Genomic DNA, 20,818 nt, shown 5'->3' with positions numbered 1-20,818 from the left:
GAGAGAGAGCGCGAGAGAGCGCGAGAGAGACTGATTTTGGGACTTGTTATGGGGTTGTTGAGCTGCATGTTTGTCCAAGAGGACTGGGGTTTTGTGGACAGTAACTGTCTCCTTCATCTTTTTATTGTTCTCCCGCCTATATCTCCCCCTATTTCATCTCCCCCTCACTCTTCCCTTTTCTTCGTCAGTTGTATTGATGTGCATCACAGTTTCCTATTTTCTCCAGTTCAAATTGCAGCATGTTAATTCTCCCACAAATTACAGCAATAGCAGGTATCTCTCTGTGATACTTTATAGAGGGGAGCAATCAGGGATAATTGAGTGCCTTTCAGATGGAGCCCAGCACATTCACTCCATTCAGATGGAGCCCAGCACATTCACTCCATTTCAAAGAGCATCAATTTATGGCCTAATCGCTCTTTAAGCACTGAATTTCTGGAACACAAATGATTTTGCTTAAGTGTATTTGGGAATCATAGTCTTTTGAGGATGGATAATAGAAATCAAATCCCTTTCACGAGAGCTGACATTTCTACATTTTCCAATTGAAATTAATTTCTAAAATTTAGCATGAATATCTTCAAATTGCTGACAATTATACCTTTCAATGGGAACAAATTACGCCCAACAAAAAGTGGAGACATCAACTGGTGCTTCAGTTAAATGGTTTTGTTTCCCAATTCCCTGCTTTTCCTTATTTTCCTTATAATGATGTACATACAGTATATTGACTCAGGGGGCGACCTGCTTTGTGGATTACTTTCCATTCTCATTTTTGCCCATTAAATTAACTAAAATGATTTATTTTTGTTAAGCTTCAACAAACCTGTTTAGGATTTTTGTTTCTCTACGGCAGCTGCAGACATAACTGTTGATGTGTTTACAATGGAAGTTGTGGGGCCAGAATCATGCTGCTTGACCACTAGTCAACAATTGATTTTAGGTGTAGCAAAGCATTCTCTTTGAACTATTAGACTGAATACCAATGTGGACTGAATAATGCTAGGTATTGGACAGACGTTTTAAGGTTTGTTTTTGCTCTTGGCCATTGTGTTGGTAAACAGTTTACAACATGGATGTGATGGTGTAATGGGAATGCATCCATGTGGGTGTGTAGGGTTCAATAAATTCCCTGGTAGTCCCAAAATCCCGTTTGGTAGTCCCAAAATCCCGTTTGATAGTCCCAAAATCCTGTTTGGTAGTCCCAAAATCCCGGTTGGTAGTCCCAAAATCCTGGTTGGCATTCCCAGAATGAGAAGGGAATAATCAGGAAATCCAACCCTGGATTTCTGGAAAATCAGGGAATTTATTGAAAGTTCCTGTAATGTGAGCGGCACTTTTAGGGTCTTGCAGCCAAAGGAGGGGGAACATTGGATTGCTCTGATAAAGAAGTAATTTCACAGATGGTTAAGTCCAGCGTTGCTCAAGCTGAAAAATCTGCAACTTTGCTGTGAAAATAGCTTTTTTTAGGCTTACAACAGATCAGCAAATAGGAGTCATGGAATGTCATAATGTGTGTTGGAGACAGAGGGGAAGGGTTCATTAATAGTGCTTTGCTGAACTGACAGGCTACAGTTCGTGGGTAACAGTTGCCAAGCCAAACATGAGTATTAAAACCATTCACAACTCTTCCTAATTCCCCCTAAAGTGTTGTTCATGCAAGAATTGTATGACTACTATGGGGACACAGCAGTTCAGGCCCAATAACGACAATTAGCAGGAAGAATAATGGCGAATCAAATTGACAGCCACTGCTCATCAGCTTCTCACACAATATCTTATCAAAACAAACTACTATGAAGGAGGTCATTTCTCTGCTTTTCTCCATCACTCATGTGTATGACTGGAACAACAGTGGCAGGTGTTAAGTTGAGTTAGGGCAGTTACTGAGGGATTTACAAACAAAACAAAAGGTTTTCACAGGTCTCCTCTCATAGGGAACGTCACAGGATCCATCTCTCTGCTCCTTCATAACAATATTTATCATGATCAATTTGTAATGAGCTCCTCTGTGGCTTTTGGAATAAGCTTCTGGTCCAGCTCATTTATTGATGGCTGGAATATTCTAAGCCTATCCCCTTGTAAAAAAAAAACACACACAAAGGGACTTGAACCATTTTGATGATGGAACACTTATATAGGTTGAGGATAGCTCTGACAGCAGCTCAGCGATTCATCCAGTCATTTCTGTAGAATCCATTCTTACAATTCCTGACCCCTCATACTGTCCATTTTGTCCAATGCAGCCAGTTTAAATGTTTTCTCAAGTGGTGGTCATTTTGGGGAGGAGAATAAATGATGCGCCTATATATTCCTCTCGGGTAAGGACATTTTGACAGCACTCACTTTACAGTGGTCGCAATCAGGACGCATCCACAATGCAAATTGGACCAATCACTGTCCTAGGAGCAGGATAAGGAGACAGAGGGAAAGAGGGCGCCATCACACTGCCTGGACGGCCGGTGTTGATTGAAAACAGTCTTCAGACTCCGGGAAATGATAGGGAGAGTAATTGACGAGAGGGCAAAAGGATAGCCCTTCATAAATAATGGGACATGGAGCATGTGTTTGAGCTGGCCAGCTAGGCCTTGTTTGGAGCGCTCAAGACGAGCTTCAGGCCTGCTATTTTCATCTGGGGCCGGAGCACTGAGAGGCCTAAGGGATCGTTATCATCACACGCTGCCATGATGGATGTCACTTGATTGAAAAAGGGGACCCTCTTAGAATGGATTCGTTTAAATGTTAGTGAACACTTTGGGAGTTTGTAGCGAAAGGCAGGGAGGCTGGTTAGATGTGTAATCAATAGATGAACGCTCATCTGTCTAGGCCGGATTCCAGGGGAGAGGCTAACATGATTCTTTCTTCATCCTCTGTTCTTCAGACACCACTTAGGCATTCAAGGTTTGCTGTATATATTTATTCATCAATTTATTTGTATTCCCCCTGATTCAAGGGCCACTGTTCAGCAGCACGCAACAGTTCACACGTATAATTCTGAGAAAACACACACACACAGACATACACACAAGATGAATAAAAACACACCTCCACTGATTTAGAAAATGCATTTGCATGTAAAACTCCATGGCGTTTCCCACCCTTCAATTAGACGTTGTACTGATTCACTCATACATTTCCACATAGCTGAAAGTATGCAATACCTTATTGCAATACCTTATAGTCATGTAGCACCCAACACTTTAAACAGCTAGGCTAAAAGTAATGATAAGTACATGTGCATTCCTACACTCAAAATGGAATGCACAACTTGTTCCAACATGAAAGGCGACCCAATTGGGCATTTGATTTATTCTTCCCTACGAATATTTCTGCCAATGCTGTTGAGATGAGACCAGAGAACCTAATGATTGTCCTCTGTTCTGTGGTTCACTGATCAGACCTCTGTCATTTAGTTCCTGACAGATTTGGCTACTGGTCATCTGAGAACAGACCTGCAAAAGCATAGATACCACACAAATGTGTTCTCTCACACGCAATGCATGGCAACCTTTTAAACCCATTTTCCCCTTAATCATTCAGGCACATTTGTTCCCTTTTCCTCTTTAAACTCAATAGCTCAGGAATAAGCTCTGATTTCTGAATAGGATGGGCAACAGCAAAGAGAGAGGGATGAATAGAGGGATGAAGAGAGAAATGTCAGAAGGAGGACAGGGTGGAGGTTCAGGGGGGATGGCGCTCACAGCTAATCTACATGTAGACCACAATCCTCTCTGCCTGATTGGTGTCTACCAAGTTAAATGTGGAGGCAATTTAAAACACAGTGTGAGCTATTCGGTGAAATGTAAAAAATGCAGACGATTGAATATCCAATATCAACAGATTCTCTGTTGACTTTGATTGTATTCTCGTGAACAACTTTTCATCCCCCCTCTGGCTACTGCATTCTCTCATGCCCTGTAACTCCTCATACTCATGTCCTATAATGTGGTCTGTGCGATTACGTACATATTTACATGTCATTTACCACATTGATAACCTAAAATGGTCTTTAATCTGCTCTGCTCATTTTCTCTCAGGCTCCATGTCTTGCTGGGACTCACTCAGCCCACCTACCACCCCCTGAGCCCTGCACCATTGTGAATCCACTGGTACAATTGTCAAACCAATTATTAATTCTCTGCAATTACAATCGCACAAAGAACTTTTCTCTGCTCGGAGTGATGATTAAATTAACAGCTATTCCAGCTGCCTAATAACATCTAATAGAATATTCATAAGCAGCTCAAATGGAATGTGTGTTATCTCCATTAACTTCATCATGCTCACTTAATTACATGCTTGTTATTGTATTTACACCTTGTTAGCACTCACTGAAGCTGACACACTTTGTGACTGGCTGTACAGCCTGTAGAAGAGATTATCACAGCATCTCTCTCTCTCTCGCTCTCTTTCGTCATCTCTCTCTCTCTCTATAGCTCTCTTTCCTCATCTCTCTCTCTATCTTTCTGTTTTGATATTTTCTACTCTCCTTTCTTGGCTGTCATTTTAGCTCTCATTTTCAAAATAATGTACTCTCTTTCCTCAGCCTTTCTCTCTCCTCTCCATCTTTCTTATTCATGCTGTAAGGCAATCCATTTGACTTGTGATATGGCTCCTGCTGTGCCCCAGCGGTGCTTTCAGCTGAATGTGTTCAAGGGAAGAAGATGCCTCATACAGTCTCCATCGCTTTAGAATGATCTATCTACCTCTCCACTCCTCAGATTGTTCAAATACAAATCAGAAAGATAAAACATCTAATCTTGAACAATTGATGGCATGATTGCTTTTGTTTTGATTACCTTTAATCCTCCTCTTTATCTTCCCTGTTTTCTCTTTACTTTCTCTTGTATTTGGGTTATTTTGTGTGATCATCATGTTCTCATCTCTCAGAGTTTCACCCATGACTCTCAATCTGTGCCAGTTGAGCAGTATTTGTCCAATGCTTGGAATGAGGCCTGGCTGTGTGATGGCCATTGTCACAAGCCCTGTCACCAAGGTATGGGCGTTATAAGGCGTTTGAAATGATTTTTTTAAAAGTATACATTTTTAATATAAACTAATTGCTAAACGGATTATTATGTTTTAAATTTATGTTGAACCCTATTCACTTATTCTTCCCTCTTTCCAAATGTATTTTCCTCTTTACATATTTTCCTCTTTCCTTAGATTCACCTCATTTCCCCCTCTGTTTGTTGATATCATCAAATTTGTACCTTCAGAATACGTAAATGGGAAGGTTTGAAATTATTTCAAAATACAAATTTCAGAAAATGTTTATTCAATAATAGAGTTCTAATTTGTTCTGATATTTTTATAAGCCAATAACCCATCAACAGAGTGGGTCAACTTTTTCTCTCTCTCACGTGCACTCTGTACTGTTCATGCTGTTGAATACACCTCTCAATTCTGTCCTCAGAATGATTGCATTATTCATTTCATTGCAACACAGTTAAAAGCAAGGAAAGGTGTAACGTTTTCCATTTGAAAGTTTATTGAAAATGAAAATGTTTTTTCTATAATAGAATATAATTTGTTATGATATTTTGTACACCTCTCTCTATCTCTGAGCCAACTCCCCAATGCCCACCTTCCTCTTCCTTTCTCTCCCTCTCTCCTCCTTCTCTGCCTACATGGCAGTAAGTGAAAGTTTGTCTGTAACTCCCCTACAGCTGTGAGGTGGAGTAAATAGTCCCCTTTTCTCCAACCTGGTGGGAAAAGTCAATACGCCATCTACAGAGTGAGTTCACTCACACTCTCTCTCTCTCTCTCTCTCTCTCTCTCTCTCTCCCTCTCTCTCTCTCTCTCTTTTATCTTATTGATGGACTCATTTGTGATCCAACAAAATGCCTGGCATTTGAGGCGTAAGTGGCACAGTGACAACTTCAAATTGGTTGCTAATGATGCCTAATGAACTTAATCATTTTTTTTGCCTCTGTTTATCCAAATTATAACTTGTTGGCCTTTATTGTTTCATTGCCTGCATGTGCTGTTGTTCTTTAGTCTGATTAAACATCTTGTGTGTGGTCAAATGTGTTCATATACATCTTGGCATTCAGAAGAGTGTTTCAGCATGGCCTGTTTCCCTCTTTGGGGCTATATGCCAAAGCCTCTCAACCACCGATCACAATATGACAGGTGTTTGGCTGTTCCTTATTTTCTTCTTGCCTCTGAGTTTCCTTGGATTAGGCTACTCAATGAAATTCAATTTACTGTGTTGCTGATAGTCCTTTGAAGGGGGATTGGTGTAGGCCTATCCTGGACTATTATTCTCTCGACATTATTCATGACATTGTCGAATATGTAAGTAGCCTGCCTCAGGGAAATAATGGAACCCCCAGCCTTTTAACAAAGTGATTTCCTTGTTGCTCTGAATGGAAAGCTATGAGATGACAAACCGCTTAATAAATAACGTATTCTAATTGGATGAAGGAGAATGAGCTGCAAGAGAATTGACGCAAGTCACACAATGAGTGCCATACTTCAGTCATTCTTTGCTTTTCAAAATCGGTCATTCAGTCATTCAACGTTATCTCCAGTCGATTTTTAAGGTTTATTCATCCTGGAACAGGCATCGCTAATCGGGTTATTGTCCATTTTTAAAGATGCTTTCTTGAGATGCCGACGAAATGCGTTATCATGAAAACAATGTTACATTTTAAAATATTTATTTGGACAGTTTATTTGGGTTAATTATTACGCCATGCTATTTGAAACGGGGAAATTAATGGCTAAAAATGCGCGCACATATACACATAGATGTAAACGCTTGGAAAACACTTGGAAATATATTTGGGAAATAGTTAGCCCTTGTAACAATGCCCCTATACTAAAGGGATCCAGCTGGTGAAACTGAAATAAAGCTACTTCTAGTGACCCTTTTATCTAAAAGTCGCTTTATTGTGTCGTTTAAATTAGACGAGATTAGTAAGTAAAAGACGCGAAGGATTTTCAATAAAAAGGGATATTAATCCGAGAGGTAATTTCACGCGATTTGGTTCAGCAGCATGGACGGGGTCAAATTGAGCAGAAGAGTTTAAAAAAAAGGAGCGGTAACTGCTATCAAGTTAATAGCCAATGGTAGGGCTCCAGAATTAAGATGTGAGATCAAGAGGAAAAACAACATCTAATGAGATGGTAGGATACGGCACCACATAATATGAAAAAAAAGCAGTATTTTTTTAATGTCTTTTAATGCCGGTCTACGTTTTGTTGCAAAATAAGTATGACCATATAAATCCCTTAATCCACATCTTTGTCCCTGTTTAAGAGTTGAATCCAGCTCTTGAGATCCATCAGTGGGACTATGAACTAGGCTCCATCAATCCATACTGGGCAAGAGTATTTTTGGAGACACATCTGTTTCTCTTTTGCAAGCTTGTTAATACTGTTTCATGCTGTTGAATACACCTCTCAATTCTGTCCTCAGAATGATTTCATTTAGCATTTTTTCATTTCATTGCAACACAGTTAAAAGCAAGCAAAGGTGCAAAGTTTTGCATTTGACAGTTTTTTGTCAACTGATTCATCTGAAACCAGGAAAGAAAACTTAATTTGATATATATATGTAAAATGTTCCTCCGGAAAACTTGCTTCTGGCTCATATATGATTGATCATAAATAATAACTTGAATACCCAAGTAATTTAATAAGACTGCGAAAATCTATCTATCAACAAACACCATATCATCAATACACTAAACATACATTGGGCTTATATGATCAACAGCATTGCTCTCCTTTTAAACCTCTCCAGGGCCTAGAGCTGTTCCTTTGGTGGCCTGTAGTACCCTGTGCGAGGCTGCTAATGGGTCATTCCTGAGGGTCAAAGGGCAGGGAGTTCACTATTTGTATTTCTTCTCTCTTCCTCAGTTCATGAGTAAAGCATGTTGTGGACAGTCTGGAGTAACAGAACATTGGGACAACTAACTGGGAAAGATGAGGCCTTGTTGTGCTATAGCCTACCACTTCAAAGCTGCTATTCCTTTGGTCATGACTCCTGCTCCATATAGAAGGAATTGGAGGGGGTTTAATGTCTCCTAACACACCTCCTTCCCAGTGGTGCTGGAAGGTAGGATGTTGAGTTGTGTCAGCTGAGCTGAGTGCTCTTTGGCTTTGAGGCGCAGTGCTGCGATACTGGAGGCCCGACGGTCTACAGGCGAGGAGGGGGAGGCCTCTGACAAGGCCGTTGGGGGCTGGACTGGGGCCTCTACTGCAGGTATGGGCTGACGTAAGAGTGTCAGGGGACCCATGCTGGAGAAGAGTCTGTCAATGGAAGAAGAGCGATAGGGAAGGGTGGAAGAGATAGATACAGAAGATGTCAGGGAAGGAGAGAAGTGAGAAATAATTTATTATACATATAGTCCAAATTAACCACTTCAATCAGATGAAGCCTTACTAATAGAGGTGTTGATGGTGCTCACCTTCCAAAGGAGGGGCTAATAAAGGTGGGGTGTCTAAACATGGCTGCTCCCAGGAAGGGGCCAAATCCCAGGGGGGAGGAAGAGCAGGAGAGGGGGTGGGTTAGACCCTGGAATGAGGTGGTAGCAGCTGTCCAGGCACAGTCCAGGGAGGGGTGAGAGTGGGGTGAAAAGGGACTTCCCTCCAGGTAGTGGCTTAGGTGGTGTGCTGCACCCAGGGGTCCAGAGATGGTGTGGCCCTGGGGGTGAGTCTGAACCCCAGATTTCTCTCGTTTCCGCCATTTAGCTCTACGGTTCTGGAACCACACCTTAGAGAGAGGGAGGAAGAGAAAGAACATTAGGCCTAGCGTTGGGGTTAGAGTTATGTGGTTATGGTTAGTATTTCAAAATGTTGGGTACATACTTAGTATTATCTATTTAGTATGTGTTACTTGTTGAAATTGTCATTTGGACATGATAATAAAGCATGTTTTGTTCAAATTGAAAGTAATCCAATTATTGGCGACAGTGAAGAGAACAGAGAGGGAGGATTCCCCTCCCATACAGACTTGACACTGGTTATAAAACGAAATATATGGAATTTACGAGGTTTTATCACCTCTCCAAAATATGATTTGCTAATCTACAGCTGAAGCGAGTGACATCTGGGGGGTTGAATGCTTAGTCTGGTATCTAAGGTTGAGACTCGAGTTTCAAAATGTAAGCAATATCCTAAAATGAGGATAGGGTAGCGAGCACCAATAACGGCGTCTATCTCAGTGCAAGATATCAACATATCAATGCAGGACTATTACAAAAGAAGATGGGAAATCAAACAGCTTTACCCGCCACCGCAGTGCGAGGATGGCCATTACGTCAATACTGGCTGTTTGAACTGATATTAAGTGCACGATAAAGTCATGAACGCCCTAAAGCAAATTCCGTTTTCTGGTGTGTTTTTAAAACCATTTTCCCTCTCACTGTCATAAGTGAACTGTATTACTTAATGTAATAATAATAATAGCAATAATATGCAATTAGGTCTATCATAGACTTTACACTTGTATTATGATGCACATTGTTATAGGATATCATATAATGTGCTTGCATGTTTATCGAAATTAAATATGGTGATAATGATGTAAAATATGAAGTAATAATAATTTAGACTCACTTGCACACGCGCCTCGGTGAGATTCAACTGCATCGCTAACTCCTCCCTAAATTGAAAGAAGAAAAAATGCCAAATAATATTCAGTATCATCGCTTTAAACATCTCAATGATGAGAATAATACAAGCCTAAAGATACAATAGAAATAACATTATATAAAATATGAAATAGTGTTGGATTAGCTTACTTTCTGTGTAGGCTTCTTATAATGAAAATAAACAATGACAATTCATAGCTATCAATCTTCAAAATTCTGCTGTTTGAATCAATAGATATCCTGTCTCACAAATATGTTGCAATTATGCAAACAAATAGCTCCATCATTTAATAACAAACCTTTCTATCTGCAGCAGCCAACTTCAATTGACCTCTCAATAATTTAAACACTCTCGAACAATATTTTTGGAGAATTATTTTTTTTTGCAACCACAATTATCATGAGTAAAAAAACACACAATATTTCACAATTATAATTAATAATAATGAAAATGAGTGTGTCACTGTAAGATCATCATTACAATGGGTTTAAAGGAATATAATATTTAAACCAATATAATAGCCTCCTCTATAATATTTCATTGGTATTCTATTCCCTGCACACACACACCTTTTTATATTTCCTTTTCGTTATGTGTTAATTATAGTGTACAACACGTATTATTAGTATTATTAGTATTATTAATAACAAAGTAGGCTAATGATGCGTAATATGACTGTTATATAATAATTCATAACAATTTAATAAATAATATTACTGTTCTGATATTACTATTAATGATAATAAATGTTTGATATTCTTACATTTCTTAGGCAAACAATGTTCATTTATATGTTGATCACCTCAATGCAAGGATTTACCATTAAAAAAGGCTAATTTTCGAATCATATCTAGACTCCTAATTTGGATTATCACAAACTGAAAGCTCATTTTTATTTTATTTTCATAACCATAGGCCTAGCCATATATGCAACAGATTAACATTTTGATAGTGTTAAAATAACAGATTTTTAAAAGTGCTGGCACACGATAATTCTACCTTGTGAACACATCCGGGTAGTGCGTCTTCTGGAAAGCTCTCTCCAGCTCCTCAAGTTGATAACTTGTAAACGTAGTCCTGTATCTCCTCTGTTTTCGCTTTAGCATCCCCTCCTCTGAGTCACTGCCAGCTGAAAGGCACACGTTGTCCTCGCTATCTTTTACATCTCCATCGATGTGCAAACTCTCCCTGTTCTTTGGGGACGTTTCTACGTCTTCGCAGATGCGCTCCTTGCAAGGGTCCTCGAATTTTGGGGCGCCAAGTTCACCCTGCCCGTCTTTCCCTCGGCCGGGGTTCTGTTCTTCCTCTCTCGGACTGTGGGAGGCGTTCTCCCTGTATGATTTACTGCGGCTGATGTTAACTTGTGGCGCCTGAGTGATTTTCAGAATTTCATGGGCTTTGTCTAGAGGACGCTCCCTGTCTTCTTGCTTCTCATGATCGCGAACTCCGCGACTGGAGTCCATGAACTTCCCGGCTGGGCCATATAGACGCCGCAACTTGGTGGGCAGGTGTATGTCGGCATTTTTCTGAGAGGCTGTGAAGACAGACCGTTTATTTTAAGGAACTTATAAATAATCAACAGCGCAATATGCAATATGTTTAATAAGACTAGTATATAGCCCTGTATATGCTAGTCTTCTCTAAAAACCCATAGGCGGGCCTAATGAAATTTAAGTTAAATGCAAAGGGCAGGCTGCACAAATTTTACACTTTTTTTGTTTGTTTCTCATGTTGTTTCGTTCGTATGCGTTTTGAACGCTATATCCAGTGCTTGACTTGGGCGGGAGCTGAGTAGGCCTACCGGCACCTCCGGTTTTACTGCTTGAGCTCCTGTTCCTCTTATAGACTATTAGCTCAAACCTATCGTGGAGCTCCTGCACCTATATACTGTATAAACATTACCGGCACCCAAAATGAGTACCGGAACCTATTTCAGTCCAAGTCAAGCACTGGCTATATCTTAACCATTAGCTGCAAATGCAATAAAGATTTGGACATGTTTACATTTGGACATGTATTATTTAATTGCATATTGCGCCCAAAGTAGGGTGCAAGGTGTTACAGAGAAAGTCAACCAACAACATATTACCTTCCAAAGACGCATTATTACTTCCAGCCAGCATTGGTAAACTTTGCATTCCTGTGAGTCTGACTTTGAGAGGACTTCTCCGGCCGAGTATGCTTTCGATGCAGTACGAGAGCATGGGGGATTTAGGTTTACTCTCGGTTGTGTCAGAGGCATCTTTCTCATTTGGATGGCTCATCTTTTTCGCCGCACAGGTGAGCCTCTTGTCTGGACTGAGCTTGACTAAAAAAGTATGTTCGTCAACCACGCTGCCTACCTTCTCTCATCCCCCGTCGACACTGACATCTGAGGGCTACTTTACTTGTCACAGTCCCAAATCTGTCGCATCCACGTGTTCTTGGCTTCCTATTGGTTGCCAGCTGAAAAAAACAAGCATAATAGCCCCCGATTGTCAGTCAAGTTCAATTTCAAGAACCAGACAGATCACAGCTTACTTTTTTAAAGAGCTCTTGCCATACGTTTCGATGTCAGGCCAGTGTAACGACCCTGGGTTTATAAGCGCGGAAATCGACCCTGCCGCACGAGCATGCTTTTGCGGTACAGTCGATAGCTCGCCGGACCTCGGGCTCGAAGGTCGAGGGTTCGAGACCTACTCTTTTCATTACATTGGTGTGAGAAGTGATCGGACCTCGCATCCACGACAGTGCGTGTGCTTGGTCGGTAAGCGCGTTCCTGTAAGACGTAGAGTCGCGAGGACGCGCTCTTTGATAGGAGGGAGTAGTGTAACAACCCTGGGTTAATAAGCGCGGAAATCGAACCTGCCGCACGAGCATGCTTTTGCGGCACAGTCGTTAGCGCGCCGGACCTCAAGCACGAAGCACGAGGGTTCGAGACCTGCTCCCTGCTGTTTCATTACACTATTAAAACCCTTATAATTTAAATTCTTACGCACGTTGAGATCAGATACTTTGACATATGGATACAATTGTGTTATAGACCTAGGTGAGGAAGAACAATAACCTATAGGTAGGATATAGGTTATTATAGGACAGGTGATATAGGGGGACTGACGTTTTAATGTGCAGCGATCAGTGCTAAGGTGTGTGTGTTTGTCATTGAGTGGTGGTGCTATAACGTCAACCGTGAATTGAATATGCCACCTGCTGTAATTGGTTTGCCATTGCAGGTTAGGAAACGAACGCAGTTTTCGTTTTCTCTCTCTCTCGCTCGCTCCCTTTCTATTTCTCGCTTTCTTTATTGGCAATTTGGCATGACGTACACAGGTAGGCCTAGCTATATAATTACATTTTTTTGATCACAATGAATGCATTCAAATCAATGGCAATGGCATTAGATATTGTGTGATATTGGATATCATTAGATATTGTGTGTTGTGTGTTTCTGTCTATTTTACACACTCCTGCGTAATTGTTGTAGTTGAGGAATAAAGGATTGGGGGAAAAAAGAGAAATATTTTTTATTTAGATTGAAAATCACCCACATTTCTCTGGCCTGTAGGGTTGATTGGCTTATCAATTTCCATAGACACTTGGCAAACAGGATGTTTAATCTCTCAGCGTTCGAGAATGTGTGACCATGGAGACGGGTAAACAAACACAGAAAGCGGTTGTTGGTAGAATGGCTGCGAAAAATGAAACAGCGCAAGAATCTGTCGATGGGCCATATTACCTCGAAAAGGTGTTGATACCAGATGACTCAGACGACGATTATCAATATGAGGAGGTTCTGGCCGATGAAGAAAGGAGCTTGGCAGAGGGGGATGATGAGGATTTGGAGGCCGCGGTAAGAGCATTGCGCGATGCTTCAGATGGAACGGGGTCAGTGTTACAGAGGCTCAGCTCAGCTAAGCAACCCGTCTCACACATTCCAGAAGTGGTGGACGACTTTCTCCGCAACTTCCTTGTCAAAATGGGCATGAGCAGAACTTTGGATTGTTTCCAAGCAGAGTGGTACGAAATGGAGCAGAGGGGGTTGTTGAAAACCGAGCTAGTGGAGTTTGTGCCTGACGCGTATACACACAACCAACTTCTAGACAACGAGCTGAAGAATGTACAGAGAGAGCGGGACAGCTACAGGCAGGCAGCTTCCAAAGCTAGCGAAACACTGGTCAAACTTCAGAAAGAGAGGGATTTCCATCGTCTGCAGCATAAGCGTGTTGTCCAAGAAAAGAACAGGCTTGTTGAAGACATCAAACGACTGAAGAAGCACTATGGGTCATATGAGCCTGCACTGAAGCAGTTGAGTGATAAGTACCAAGTGGCCCTGAAACAGAAGATGCTCATCAGTTTAGAGAGGGACAGAGCATGTGGCCAGGCCAACAGCCTGGAAGCCACCCTGTGTAATGTACATTCCTCATCTACAATCCGCTCAGCCAACAGAGACACAGGTCTGCCCCCACAACAGGAGACATATCAGAGTAAGTCTGGGAAAGGAATCCAGCTACAGAATGATGGAATTGCCCTCTATGACCAAGACAAAGACCCAACCAAAAACACAGCTCAGAAACACCCGAAAGACTCAGAGTTTCCTGTCAGCAGCCGTGTGAACCCCTACCTAGGCCAAATTAAAGCCCTGGCCTCACACTGCCCCAAAGCATCTGGATTCCGCTTCACCAACTCACTGAAGGCCCATACCCTGCCAATAAGCTGTCTCGCCCTGCACCCCCGGAAGTTTATTGTAGCCTCCTCCAGTGACGATCAGCTCTGGAGGTTGTGGGGTATGCCCATGGGGGACATGATCATGACTGGAGAGGGTCATAGTGATTGGCTCTCTGGCTGCAGCTTTCACCCAAATGGTGGTAGCCTGGCCACCACCAGTGGAGACACAACAGTAAGGATCTGGGATTTCTCCCAAGGCCGCTGCATCCTGACTCTGGATGGCCACACCCATGCCACTTGGGGCTGCTCCTTCCACTCATGTGGGGACTTTGTGGCCTCCTGCTCAATGGACAACACTACAAAGGTGTGGGACCTGCAGAGCGAGCGCTGTCGTAGCACGCTGCGTGGCCACGTTGACTCGGTCAACAGTGTTACTTTCCTGCCCTTTTCCAACACTCTTCTTACTTGTTCAGCTGATAAAACCCTGTCTTTGTGGGACGCCAGGATTGGCCTGTGTGCACAGACCTTCTATGGCCACCAGCACTCCTGCAACCATGCCACCTTTAATGCACTGGGCAACACTGTTGCCTCCTGTGATTCATATGGAGTGGTCAAACTATGGGATGTGAGGAAAGTAGCAGCCTTGATAACCATGGACACTGGGCCACATCCCAGCAACCAAATGGCCTTTAGCCCGTCAGGCCGAACACTGGCTATCGCCAGTAATGATGGCTCAGTTAAGCTGGTGGAGCTGGCATCTACGCAGGTGTCCAGTTTATTGGGCCATGATGATGCTGTCCAGAGTGTAGTCTTTGATCACAAGGGGGAGTACTTATTATCAGCTGGGTCAGATGGTGCCATTCTCATCTGGTCATGAAATTAATAAATGCTTAAAATTATTTTTAGCTGGTTATTAAATGTAAAATAGACTTCTAATTGCTGACGTGTTACATTGTTTGATTCTTGCACATAATTCTGTTGTCCAATTATCTTATTTTTGAAGAACATTTACCACTTTTCCTCAATAAAATAAGATATTTAAAGATGTTTTATAATTTACTAATTTATTTCTGAATTGAAGCATGAATAAGGTTTTAATGACCTTATTTACATGATTCACATTAGCTATGCCTATGATTAATACAAATCACTCATTTGACACATGTAGTCTACCGGTAAGGAAAAACCTAGTCGTTTCTCTCTAGAATGCCCAGGTGCGGCGCTATGATTTTAGTAGCCCTTTTTTGAGTGGAGAGCGGAAGTGGGAAGAAGCACAGACACAACATCTACAAAAACAAAACAAAACGTGCACACGAGATACAATTGGAAGTTTCAATTTTTTAAGGTTCACCGAGATTAAAGCTTGGTATCAACATAAGAGTAACGTTGTTTACATATGGTTGCTCGCATAGATAATGTTTTATAGGCGACATTTTACACAAATGAGCATGTTCTGCATCTCACATTAGCTAGCTAATTGCTAACGTTAGCCAGCCAGCCAGCCAGGGAGCCAGGGTTGGTAACGTTATTTAACTTTTATTTGGTCTGTTAACTTAGCAGCACTGTGTAAGCAACTATGGAAAGCCTGTACAAGCGTCAAGTGTTCGCGACGATGCGAAAAAATAAAGCTGAAGCAAAGAAGAAAAGGGCTCAAATTGGTCTGCCGTCGTCTATCCTTGATGACAGTGACGAGGAGTCATGCGCGAGCACGACCAGCATCAGCGCCTCAGACTCAGAGAGTGAGTATCAGAATTCAGACAGCGGGAGCGAAAGTACACCTGCCAGTGGAGAACAGAGTGAAGGTAGTAGCTCCAGCGAAGGTAGATCCCGTCCTCGTCGGAAGCGCGTCCTCGCTGACAGCTCCAGTGACTCTGACAGCGACGTAGGAACCAAACCCAAACGGAAAGTCGTTCCCAAAAAACGCATTAAACAGCAAAGTCAAGATTCTGACTCGGAGGACCAGATTGCTGCACAAAATGCCAAACAATTTGCTGAAGCCAAAGAGACCGCAGCTAAACGAAAGCAACGCCAGTCTCAACTCCTGGCATTATCCAAGAAGATGAAGTCCCGCGTCCCGAAACGCAGGAGCACGTTGGAGGTAGCTTATCACCATATATAATGTGAACGAGCATAACATAACATGCAGTATCTTTAAGTGTTGATCCATTGTGCAAAATCATGTCGCATATACCCACAAAACGTCCATAAGGTACTGAGGAAATGTTTAACATTGTTTTACAACAAATGTTTTGTTCGCTTGTAAAGATTCAGGATTCGGGTGATGAAAAGAAAGGTAAAGAAGCAAAAGATGCTAGTGGTGATGAGGATGATGCCCACAGTGATGATGCCCCTGAAGTATTGGTGGGCAGTAGTGAAGAAGAGGCGGCAGATGACAGCGACAGTCAGAAGGAGTTCATAGTTGAGGATAAGAAAAAGACAGGGGACAAGGAGTCGTCAGATGAAAAGGCTGTTTCTCTTCCACGCCAGTGTGAGTCTTAGCTGACACTATATCATGGGTCAATGTTTACACCTGAAATCACTACTACTATATGTGTTATGATTCATTTTCCTGTTTTTGCTAGTCATCACTGGGTCTCAGCTCAATCACTTTCAAGTGGTCGTCAAAGCCCTTATGATCAACGTCCTGGATGAAACCTTTCTCAAGTCTCTTTATGGTAAGTGTTTTTTTTTAAACAATAATGGGTCTTTAACACCATCCCCAATTGACTGTATCATCCAAGTGTAGGGAATCTAATTGGTTGATCACTGTGAGCAGGCGGTGATCGGACAAAGCGATATGCTCAGGAGATGATGGCGTCGCTGTTCCACTTTGATGAGCGGATGATCCTCCCTCGCCTGGAGAACCTAAAACAGAGGAGCCGCTGGACTGACCGGTACAAGGTGAAGAAACATTTCAGAGAACTTCAGTCATTCAACATTGGCTGCATATTCACCGATCTGTATACATCTATGCTTGTACTTTGGCTAAGACTTCCATTCTTTACATCATGTGAAAAAAACAATATATGCAAACTGAGGTATGTTTTTTTGTGTCCATGTACAGGAGCGGGTGGAGTGTTACCCCAAGGTCCAGCTGATGAAGTTAGGATTGCATGGGAGTGTTTGTGAGGCATGCAAGCTCCAGCGACAGTGCAGTTTCAGTGTGAATCTCTCGGGGCAACTGTATGACCTCAACAGCCTTCAAGAGGACCAATTCATGCCCAGTGACACACAGGTACTACATCTGAGAAGAAAACAACCGTCTTTGTTTTATCCATCACTGTCCCCAGATGAACGCATATAGTACATGATGTTGGCATCCCATAAAATCCACCCTAACAAAAAGTACATCACAACAGATCAACATCAGATCGAATAATTATGTATCTTATCCTTGCACCAATTTAACCTTTTGTGAAATGTCAAGTTTGCAGTTTGTCTGAGAGGGTTTTCCACAACAGGTCACCTACCTTGCATGTCTTTCCTAAATTACAGGCTTTCAGTGTGTGCTCTGTTTGTGCCAGCCGAACAGAGGTGTATCATGCTCTGAAACACTTCAAGTACCACTTGTTTCAACACTGCCGGACCGTGATGGAGGAGGAGAAGAATGGTGAGGAGGAGCCGGTGAAGGAAACTGTGAAAAGGGTGTTCACAAAACTGGAGGAGAGTGGCTGGATCTCAGAGGTATATACCCCACTTACTCTCCATAAAATGACAGTACTCCTCATTGAATCATCAAATCAAACTTTGTCACATGTGCCGAATACAAGTGTAGACCTTACTATGAAATGCCTACTTACAAGCTCTTAACTCTTTCTTGAACTGTTGGTTATCTAATGCCTGTTTCCTCTTTACTTGTTTCCCCAAACTCCACATGTGTAGAATAGAAAGCCATGCTCTCTGATTTTCTTTACTGACTATCACTCGCTGTTTCACTCTCATGTCTCTCTCTTAGGAATATGAGAAGTTCCAGGACCATCTCAATGAGGCAGACTACTTCCAGGAGGAGAAGCTAGACTGAAGGTTTACAACAGACAGGATCATGGATCCATATCTACATCATATCGGCATCCATTTAAGTTTTACTGTTTATTCTGCACATTGTTAGGAAAGAAGTGTTTTATTCCTATAGACATTTGACTTTCATTCAATGTAAACATTTAAGATTGTACTGAAAGCTTTTTAATAACTATTTTCCTCCTTTAGTTGTTACCCTATACAAAGACATCTATTGTACCTGTATTTTATCAACCATTTTATATCAGTAAATGCTCATAAGCAACCAAAACATTTAGTGCAGACATATGTTATATACTGTATGTGCAAAGATGAAGCAGAATACTCTGATACTGCTGTAAATCAAATTAATGCTACCACTGAGTGTTTTCTTTAAACTGTCCTTACCTTCCCTACTAAGTTGAAGCAGTGTTGTCCTTCTAATAGTTAAGATCATGTCAAATGGAGTTTGCTACAACAGATGATCTGAAATGAATTGACTATATAAACATGAGTAATGTTCTGTGGACTGCAGTATAGGAAGGTACGACTCTTGTGAGTTGCTTATTTTCTATTAAAAACGCCTGTGTGCTGCTTCATAACACAAACCAATAATAAAAACTACATTAAACAACATGTTGTCCATCCTCATACATTCATATTTCACACTGCAATTTTATCTGGCATGTAAGAAAAACAATTAAAAACACAGAAATAAACCCACAGACAAATGTAACAAACACTAGTTGGGAGACTCTTACATCAGTCCCAATGTGTTCTCCATCCTGAGATGTAGCTCTCCCATCAATTCACATTGAGCTGGATCTGCAAGAACATCTAAATATGACCACCACATTAGTCACACTCCTTTATAAAACAGCTGAATGATGGCAGTTTTCAAATACTCTAGTAAACAGTAAACTATATAAAGTTGCATATTAATTATGCTCCAAAACATTTAATGGGTGTAGCAACCAACGTTTTGGCACGCAGTGTTGTGCTTTCTTCAGGATTGAAGAAGCCACTGTGTGCCAACACGTTGGTTGCTACACCCATTAAATGATCAGGGACATAATTGATTAGTGTGTGCAACTTTTTTTTATAGTATTCAAATACTCCCCATTAAGAACATCCTCAAACCACATGCTCTCATCACTCCCACTGAGTGTGTCTAGGGAAAGGTTGAAACTTTTAGGAATTCCTAAATTATTCTGCAATCTGGCACTCAGACGAGAGTGCACTGAAATTGGAGTTGATAGCCAGAGTGAATTTACGAACACACCCTTTGTAGGAAGTCAAGCGCCTGTCTCCTAGGATAAGATGACAATGTAATAAAGTGTGGGAAAGACAGATGCATGTGTATTACACAATCAAAGACACTGAAAACTAACTAGATAGCAATTAAATGTACAATAATTTTATTAGTTTAGTACACGTAGCAAGGTAACTAGCTAGCTAGCAAATTCCTAGGGAACTTGATGTAGTTGGCTAACTAGCTAGTATGGACCATTGGTATGGATGGACCAAACTAAGCTAGCTGGTTACTATACCGTTAAATGGTTAGCTAACGTCAGCTAGCTACTTATCTAGCTAGTTAGGATGAAGGTGATTGTACGATATTAACTAGACTTCGTTGGTAAAGAGTACAATCATTTGTAATGAGTTTGAATACAAGTCGGTATTCAATCACAATGATAGGAATTAAAGGTGAAAAAAGATCGGCTTGGAATTCAGGTCAAGAGGGTCATTGTTTTTGACCTCTCGAAATGGGATCAGTATGAAAAGCTTTTCTAGAGTAATATGCTATATGATACTGGGTTATAAGAAATTGTTATAAAGCTGGCTAGCAAACTACTCAAAATGCTCACTATGGCTGCTGTCTTGTCATTCAATTGAACAAATACTCACTGCCTACTTCCGGTGTAGGCTCTGAAACGTTATATTTATTTTATTTAACTGGGCAAGTCAATTAAGAACAAATTCTTATTTACAATGATGGCCTAACAAAAGGAAAAAGGCCTCCTGCGGGGACGAGGGCTGGGATTAAAAATTAAAATAAATTAAATAAAAATGTAGGACAAAACACATCACCACAACTAGCCAACTGGTTCGAGACCTGCTCCCTGCTGTTTCATTACAATATACTTGTTTTGTATCAAAACTGTAGCGATAGACTTTAGTCAAAACATTTAAATTATCTAGGAAATAAAACCACAGGCAGTCCAAAGTGAAGTCAATGTGATACTACTCTACGTAAATTTTACAATCTAAGCATAGCCATCTCGGTGCTGTTGAACGAGTAGCTAGCTATAAGTACTAAAACATACCCCACGTAAATTTAACAATACACGCATAACCACAATTGTGCTGTTCAATAAGTAGCTATATATTTGAAAACATTCTTTAATTTACACGCATTGGGGGTATAGCTCAGTGGTAGAGCATTTGACTGCAGATCAAGAGGTCCCCGGTTCAAATCCGGGTGCCCCCTCATTTTTGTGATTTTTAGCCTTAGTTGTAGACAAGAATAATGGATCACAAGCAACAGTAACTGTGAAGCAAATATCTAGTT

The 20,818-nt window shown here is 41.3% G+C and overlaps 3 protein-coding genes and 1 non-coding gene across 4 annotated transcripts; 3 read left to right on the top strand and 1 right to left on the bottom strand.

Moving 5' to 3' along the window:
• Positions 1-5,363: 5,363 nt before the first annotated feature.
• LOC109874397 (aristaless-related homeobox protein-like) lies at positions 5,364-12,217 on the bottom strand. Its single transcript, XM_020466276.2, has 5 exons — positions 11,696-12,217; positions 10,606-11,140; positions 9,571-9,616; positions 8,421-8,725; positions 5,364-8,262 (listed from the first exon to the last, which is right to left on the bottom strand). Exons 1-5 carry the CDS (start codon positions 11,868-11,870, stop codon positions 8,037-8,039), a joined length of 1,287 nt encoding a protein of 428 aa, XP_020321865.1. The 5' UTR covers positions 11,871-12,217; the 3' UTR covers positions 5,364-8,036.
• An 886-nt stretch (positions 12,218-13,103) lies between these two features.
• Positions 13,104-15,297, top strand: spag16 (sperm associated antigen 16). The gene has a single exon (XM_020465685.2). It carries the CDS (start codon positions 13,229-13,231, stop codon positions 15,125-15,127), a length of 1,899 nt encoding a protein of 632 aa, XP_020321274.1. The 5' UTR covers positions 13,104-13,228; the 3' UTR covers positions 15,128-15,297.
• Positions 15,298-15,523: 226 nt separating this feature from the next.
• LOC109873962 (coiled-coil domain-containing protein 82) lies at positions 15,524-18,882 on the top strand. Its single transcript, XM_020465686.2, has 7 exons — positions 15,524-16,348; positions 16,516-16,738; positions 16,833-16,925; positions 17,027-17,151; positions 17,315-17,485; positions 17,746-17,934; positions 18,206-18,882. Exons 1-7 carry the CDS (start codon positions 15,827-15,829, stop codon positions 18,269-18,271), a joined length of 1,389 nt encoding a protein of 462 aa, XP_020321275.1. The 5' UTR covers positions 15,524-15,826; the 3' UTR covers positions 18,272-18,882.
• Positions 18,883-20,665: 1,783 nt separating this feature from the next.
• On the top strand, positions 20,666-20,737 carry trnac-gca (transfer RNA cysteine (anticodon GCA)). Its single transcript has one exon. It is a non-coding gene; the product is annotated as a tRNA-Cys (tRNA).
• Positions 20,738-20,818: the final 81 nt, after the last annotated feature.

The sequence above is a fragment of the Oncorhynchus kisutch genome, linkage group LG29, assembly GCF_002021735.2.
Source record: "Oncorhynchus kisutch isolate 150728-3 linkage group LG29, Okis_V2, whole genome shotgun sequence".
In the NCBI taxonomy this organism is placed as follows: domain Eukaryota; kingdom Metazoa; phylum Chordata; class Actinopteri; order Salmoniformes; family Salmonidae; genus Oncorhynchus; species Oncorhynchus kisutch.
The sequence above is the reverse complement of the archived record's forward strand: the minus strand, read 5'-3'. Positions and strand labels throughout refer to the sequence as shown.

Bases quoted from the DNA above. Each gene is read 5' to 3' on its own strand.
- LOC109873962 (XM_020465686.2), top strand. From the start codon at position 15,827: ATGGAAAGCCTGTACAAGCGTCAAGTGTTCGCGACGATGCGAAAAAAT. The intron at 16,739-16,832 runs GTGAGTCTTAGC...TGTTTTTGCTAG, and splicing joins TGTTTCTCTTCCACGCCAGT to TCATCACTGGGTCTCAGCTC. The intron at 16,926-17,026 runs GTAAGTGTTTTT...CACTGTGAGCAG, and splicing joins CTTTCTCAAGTCTCTTTATG to GCGGTGATCGGACAAAGCGA.
- LOC109874397 (XM_020466276.2), bottom strand. From the start codon at position 11,870: ATGAGCCATCCAAATGAGAAAGATGCCTCTGACACAACCGAGAGTAAA. The intron at 8,726-9,570 runs GTGAGTCTAAAT...CCTCTCTCTAAG, and splicing joins TCACCGAGGCGCGTGTGCAA to GTGTGGTTCCAGAACCGTAG. The intron at 8,263-8,420 runs GTGAGCACCATC...TTCCATTGACAG, and splicing joins ATTAGCCCCTCCTTTGGAAG to ACTCTTCTCCAGCATGGGTC.
- spag16 (XM_020465685.2), top strand. From the start codon at position 13,229: ATGGAGACGGGTAAACAAACACAGAAAGCGGTTGTTGGTAGAATGGCT.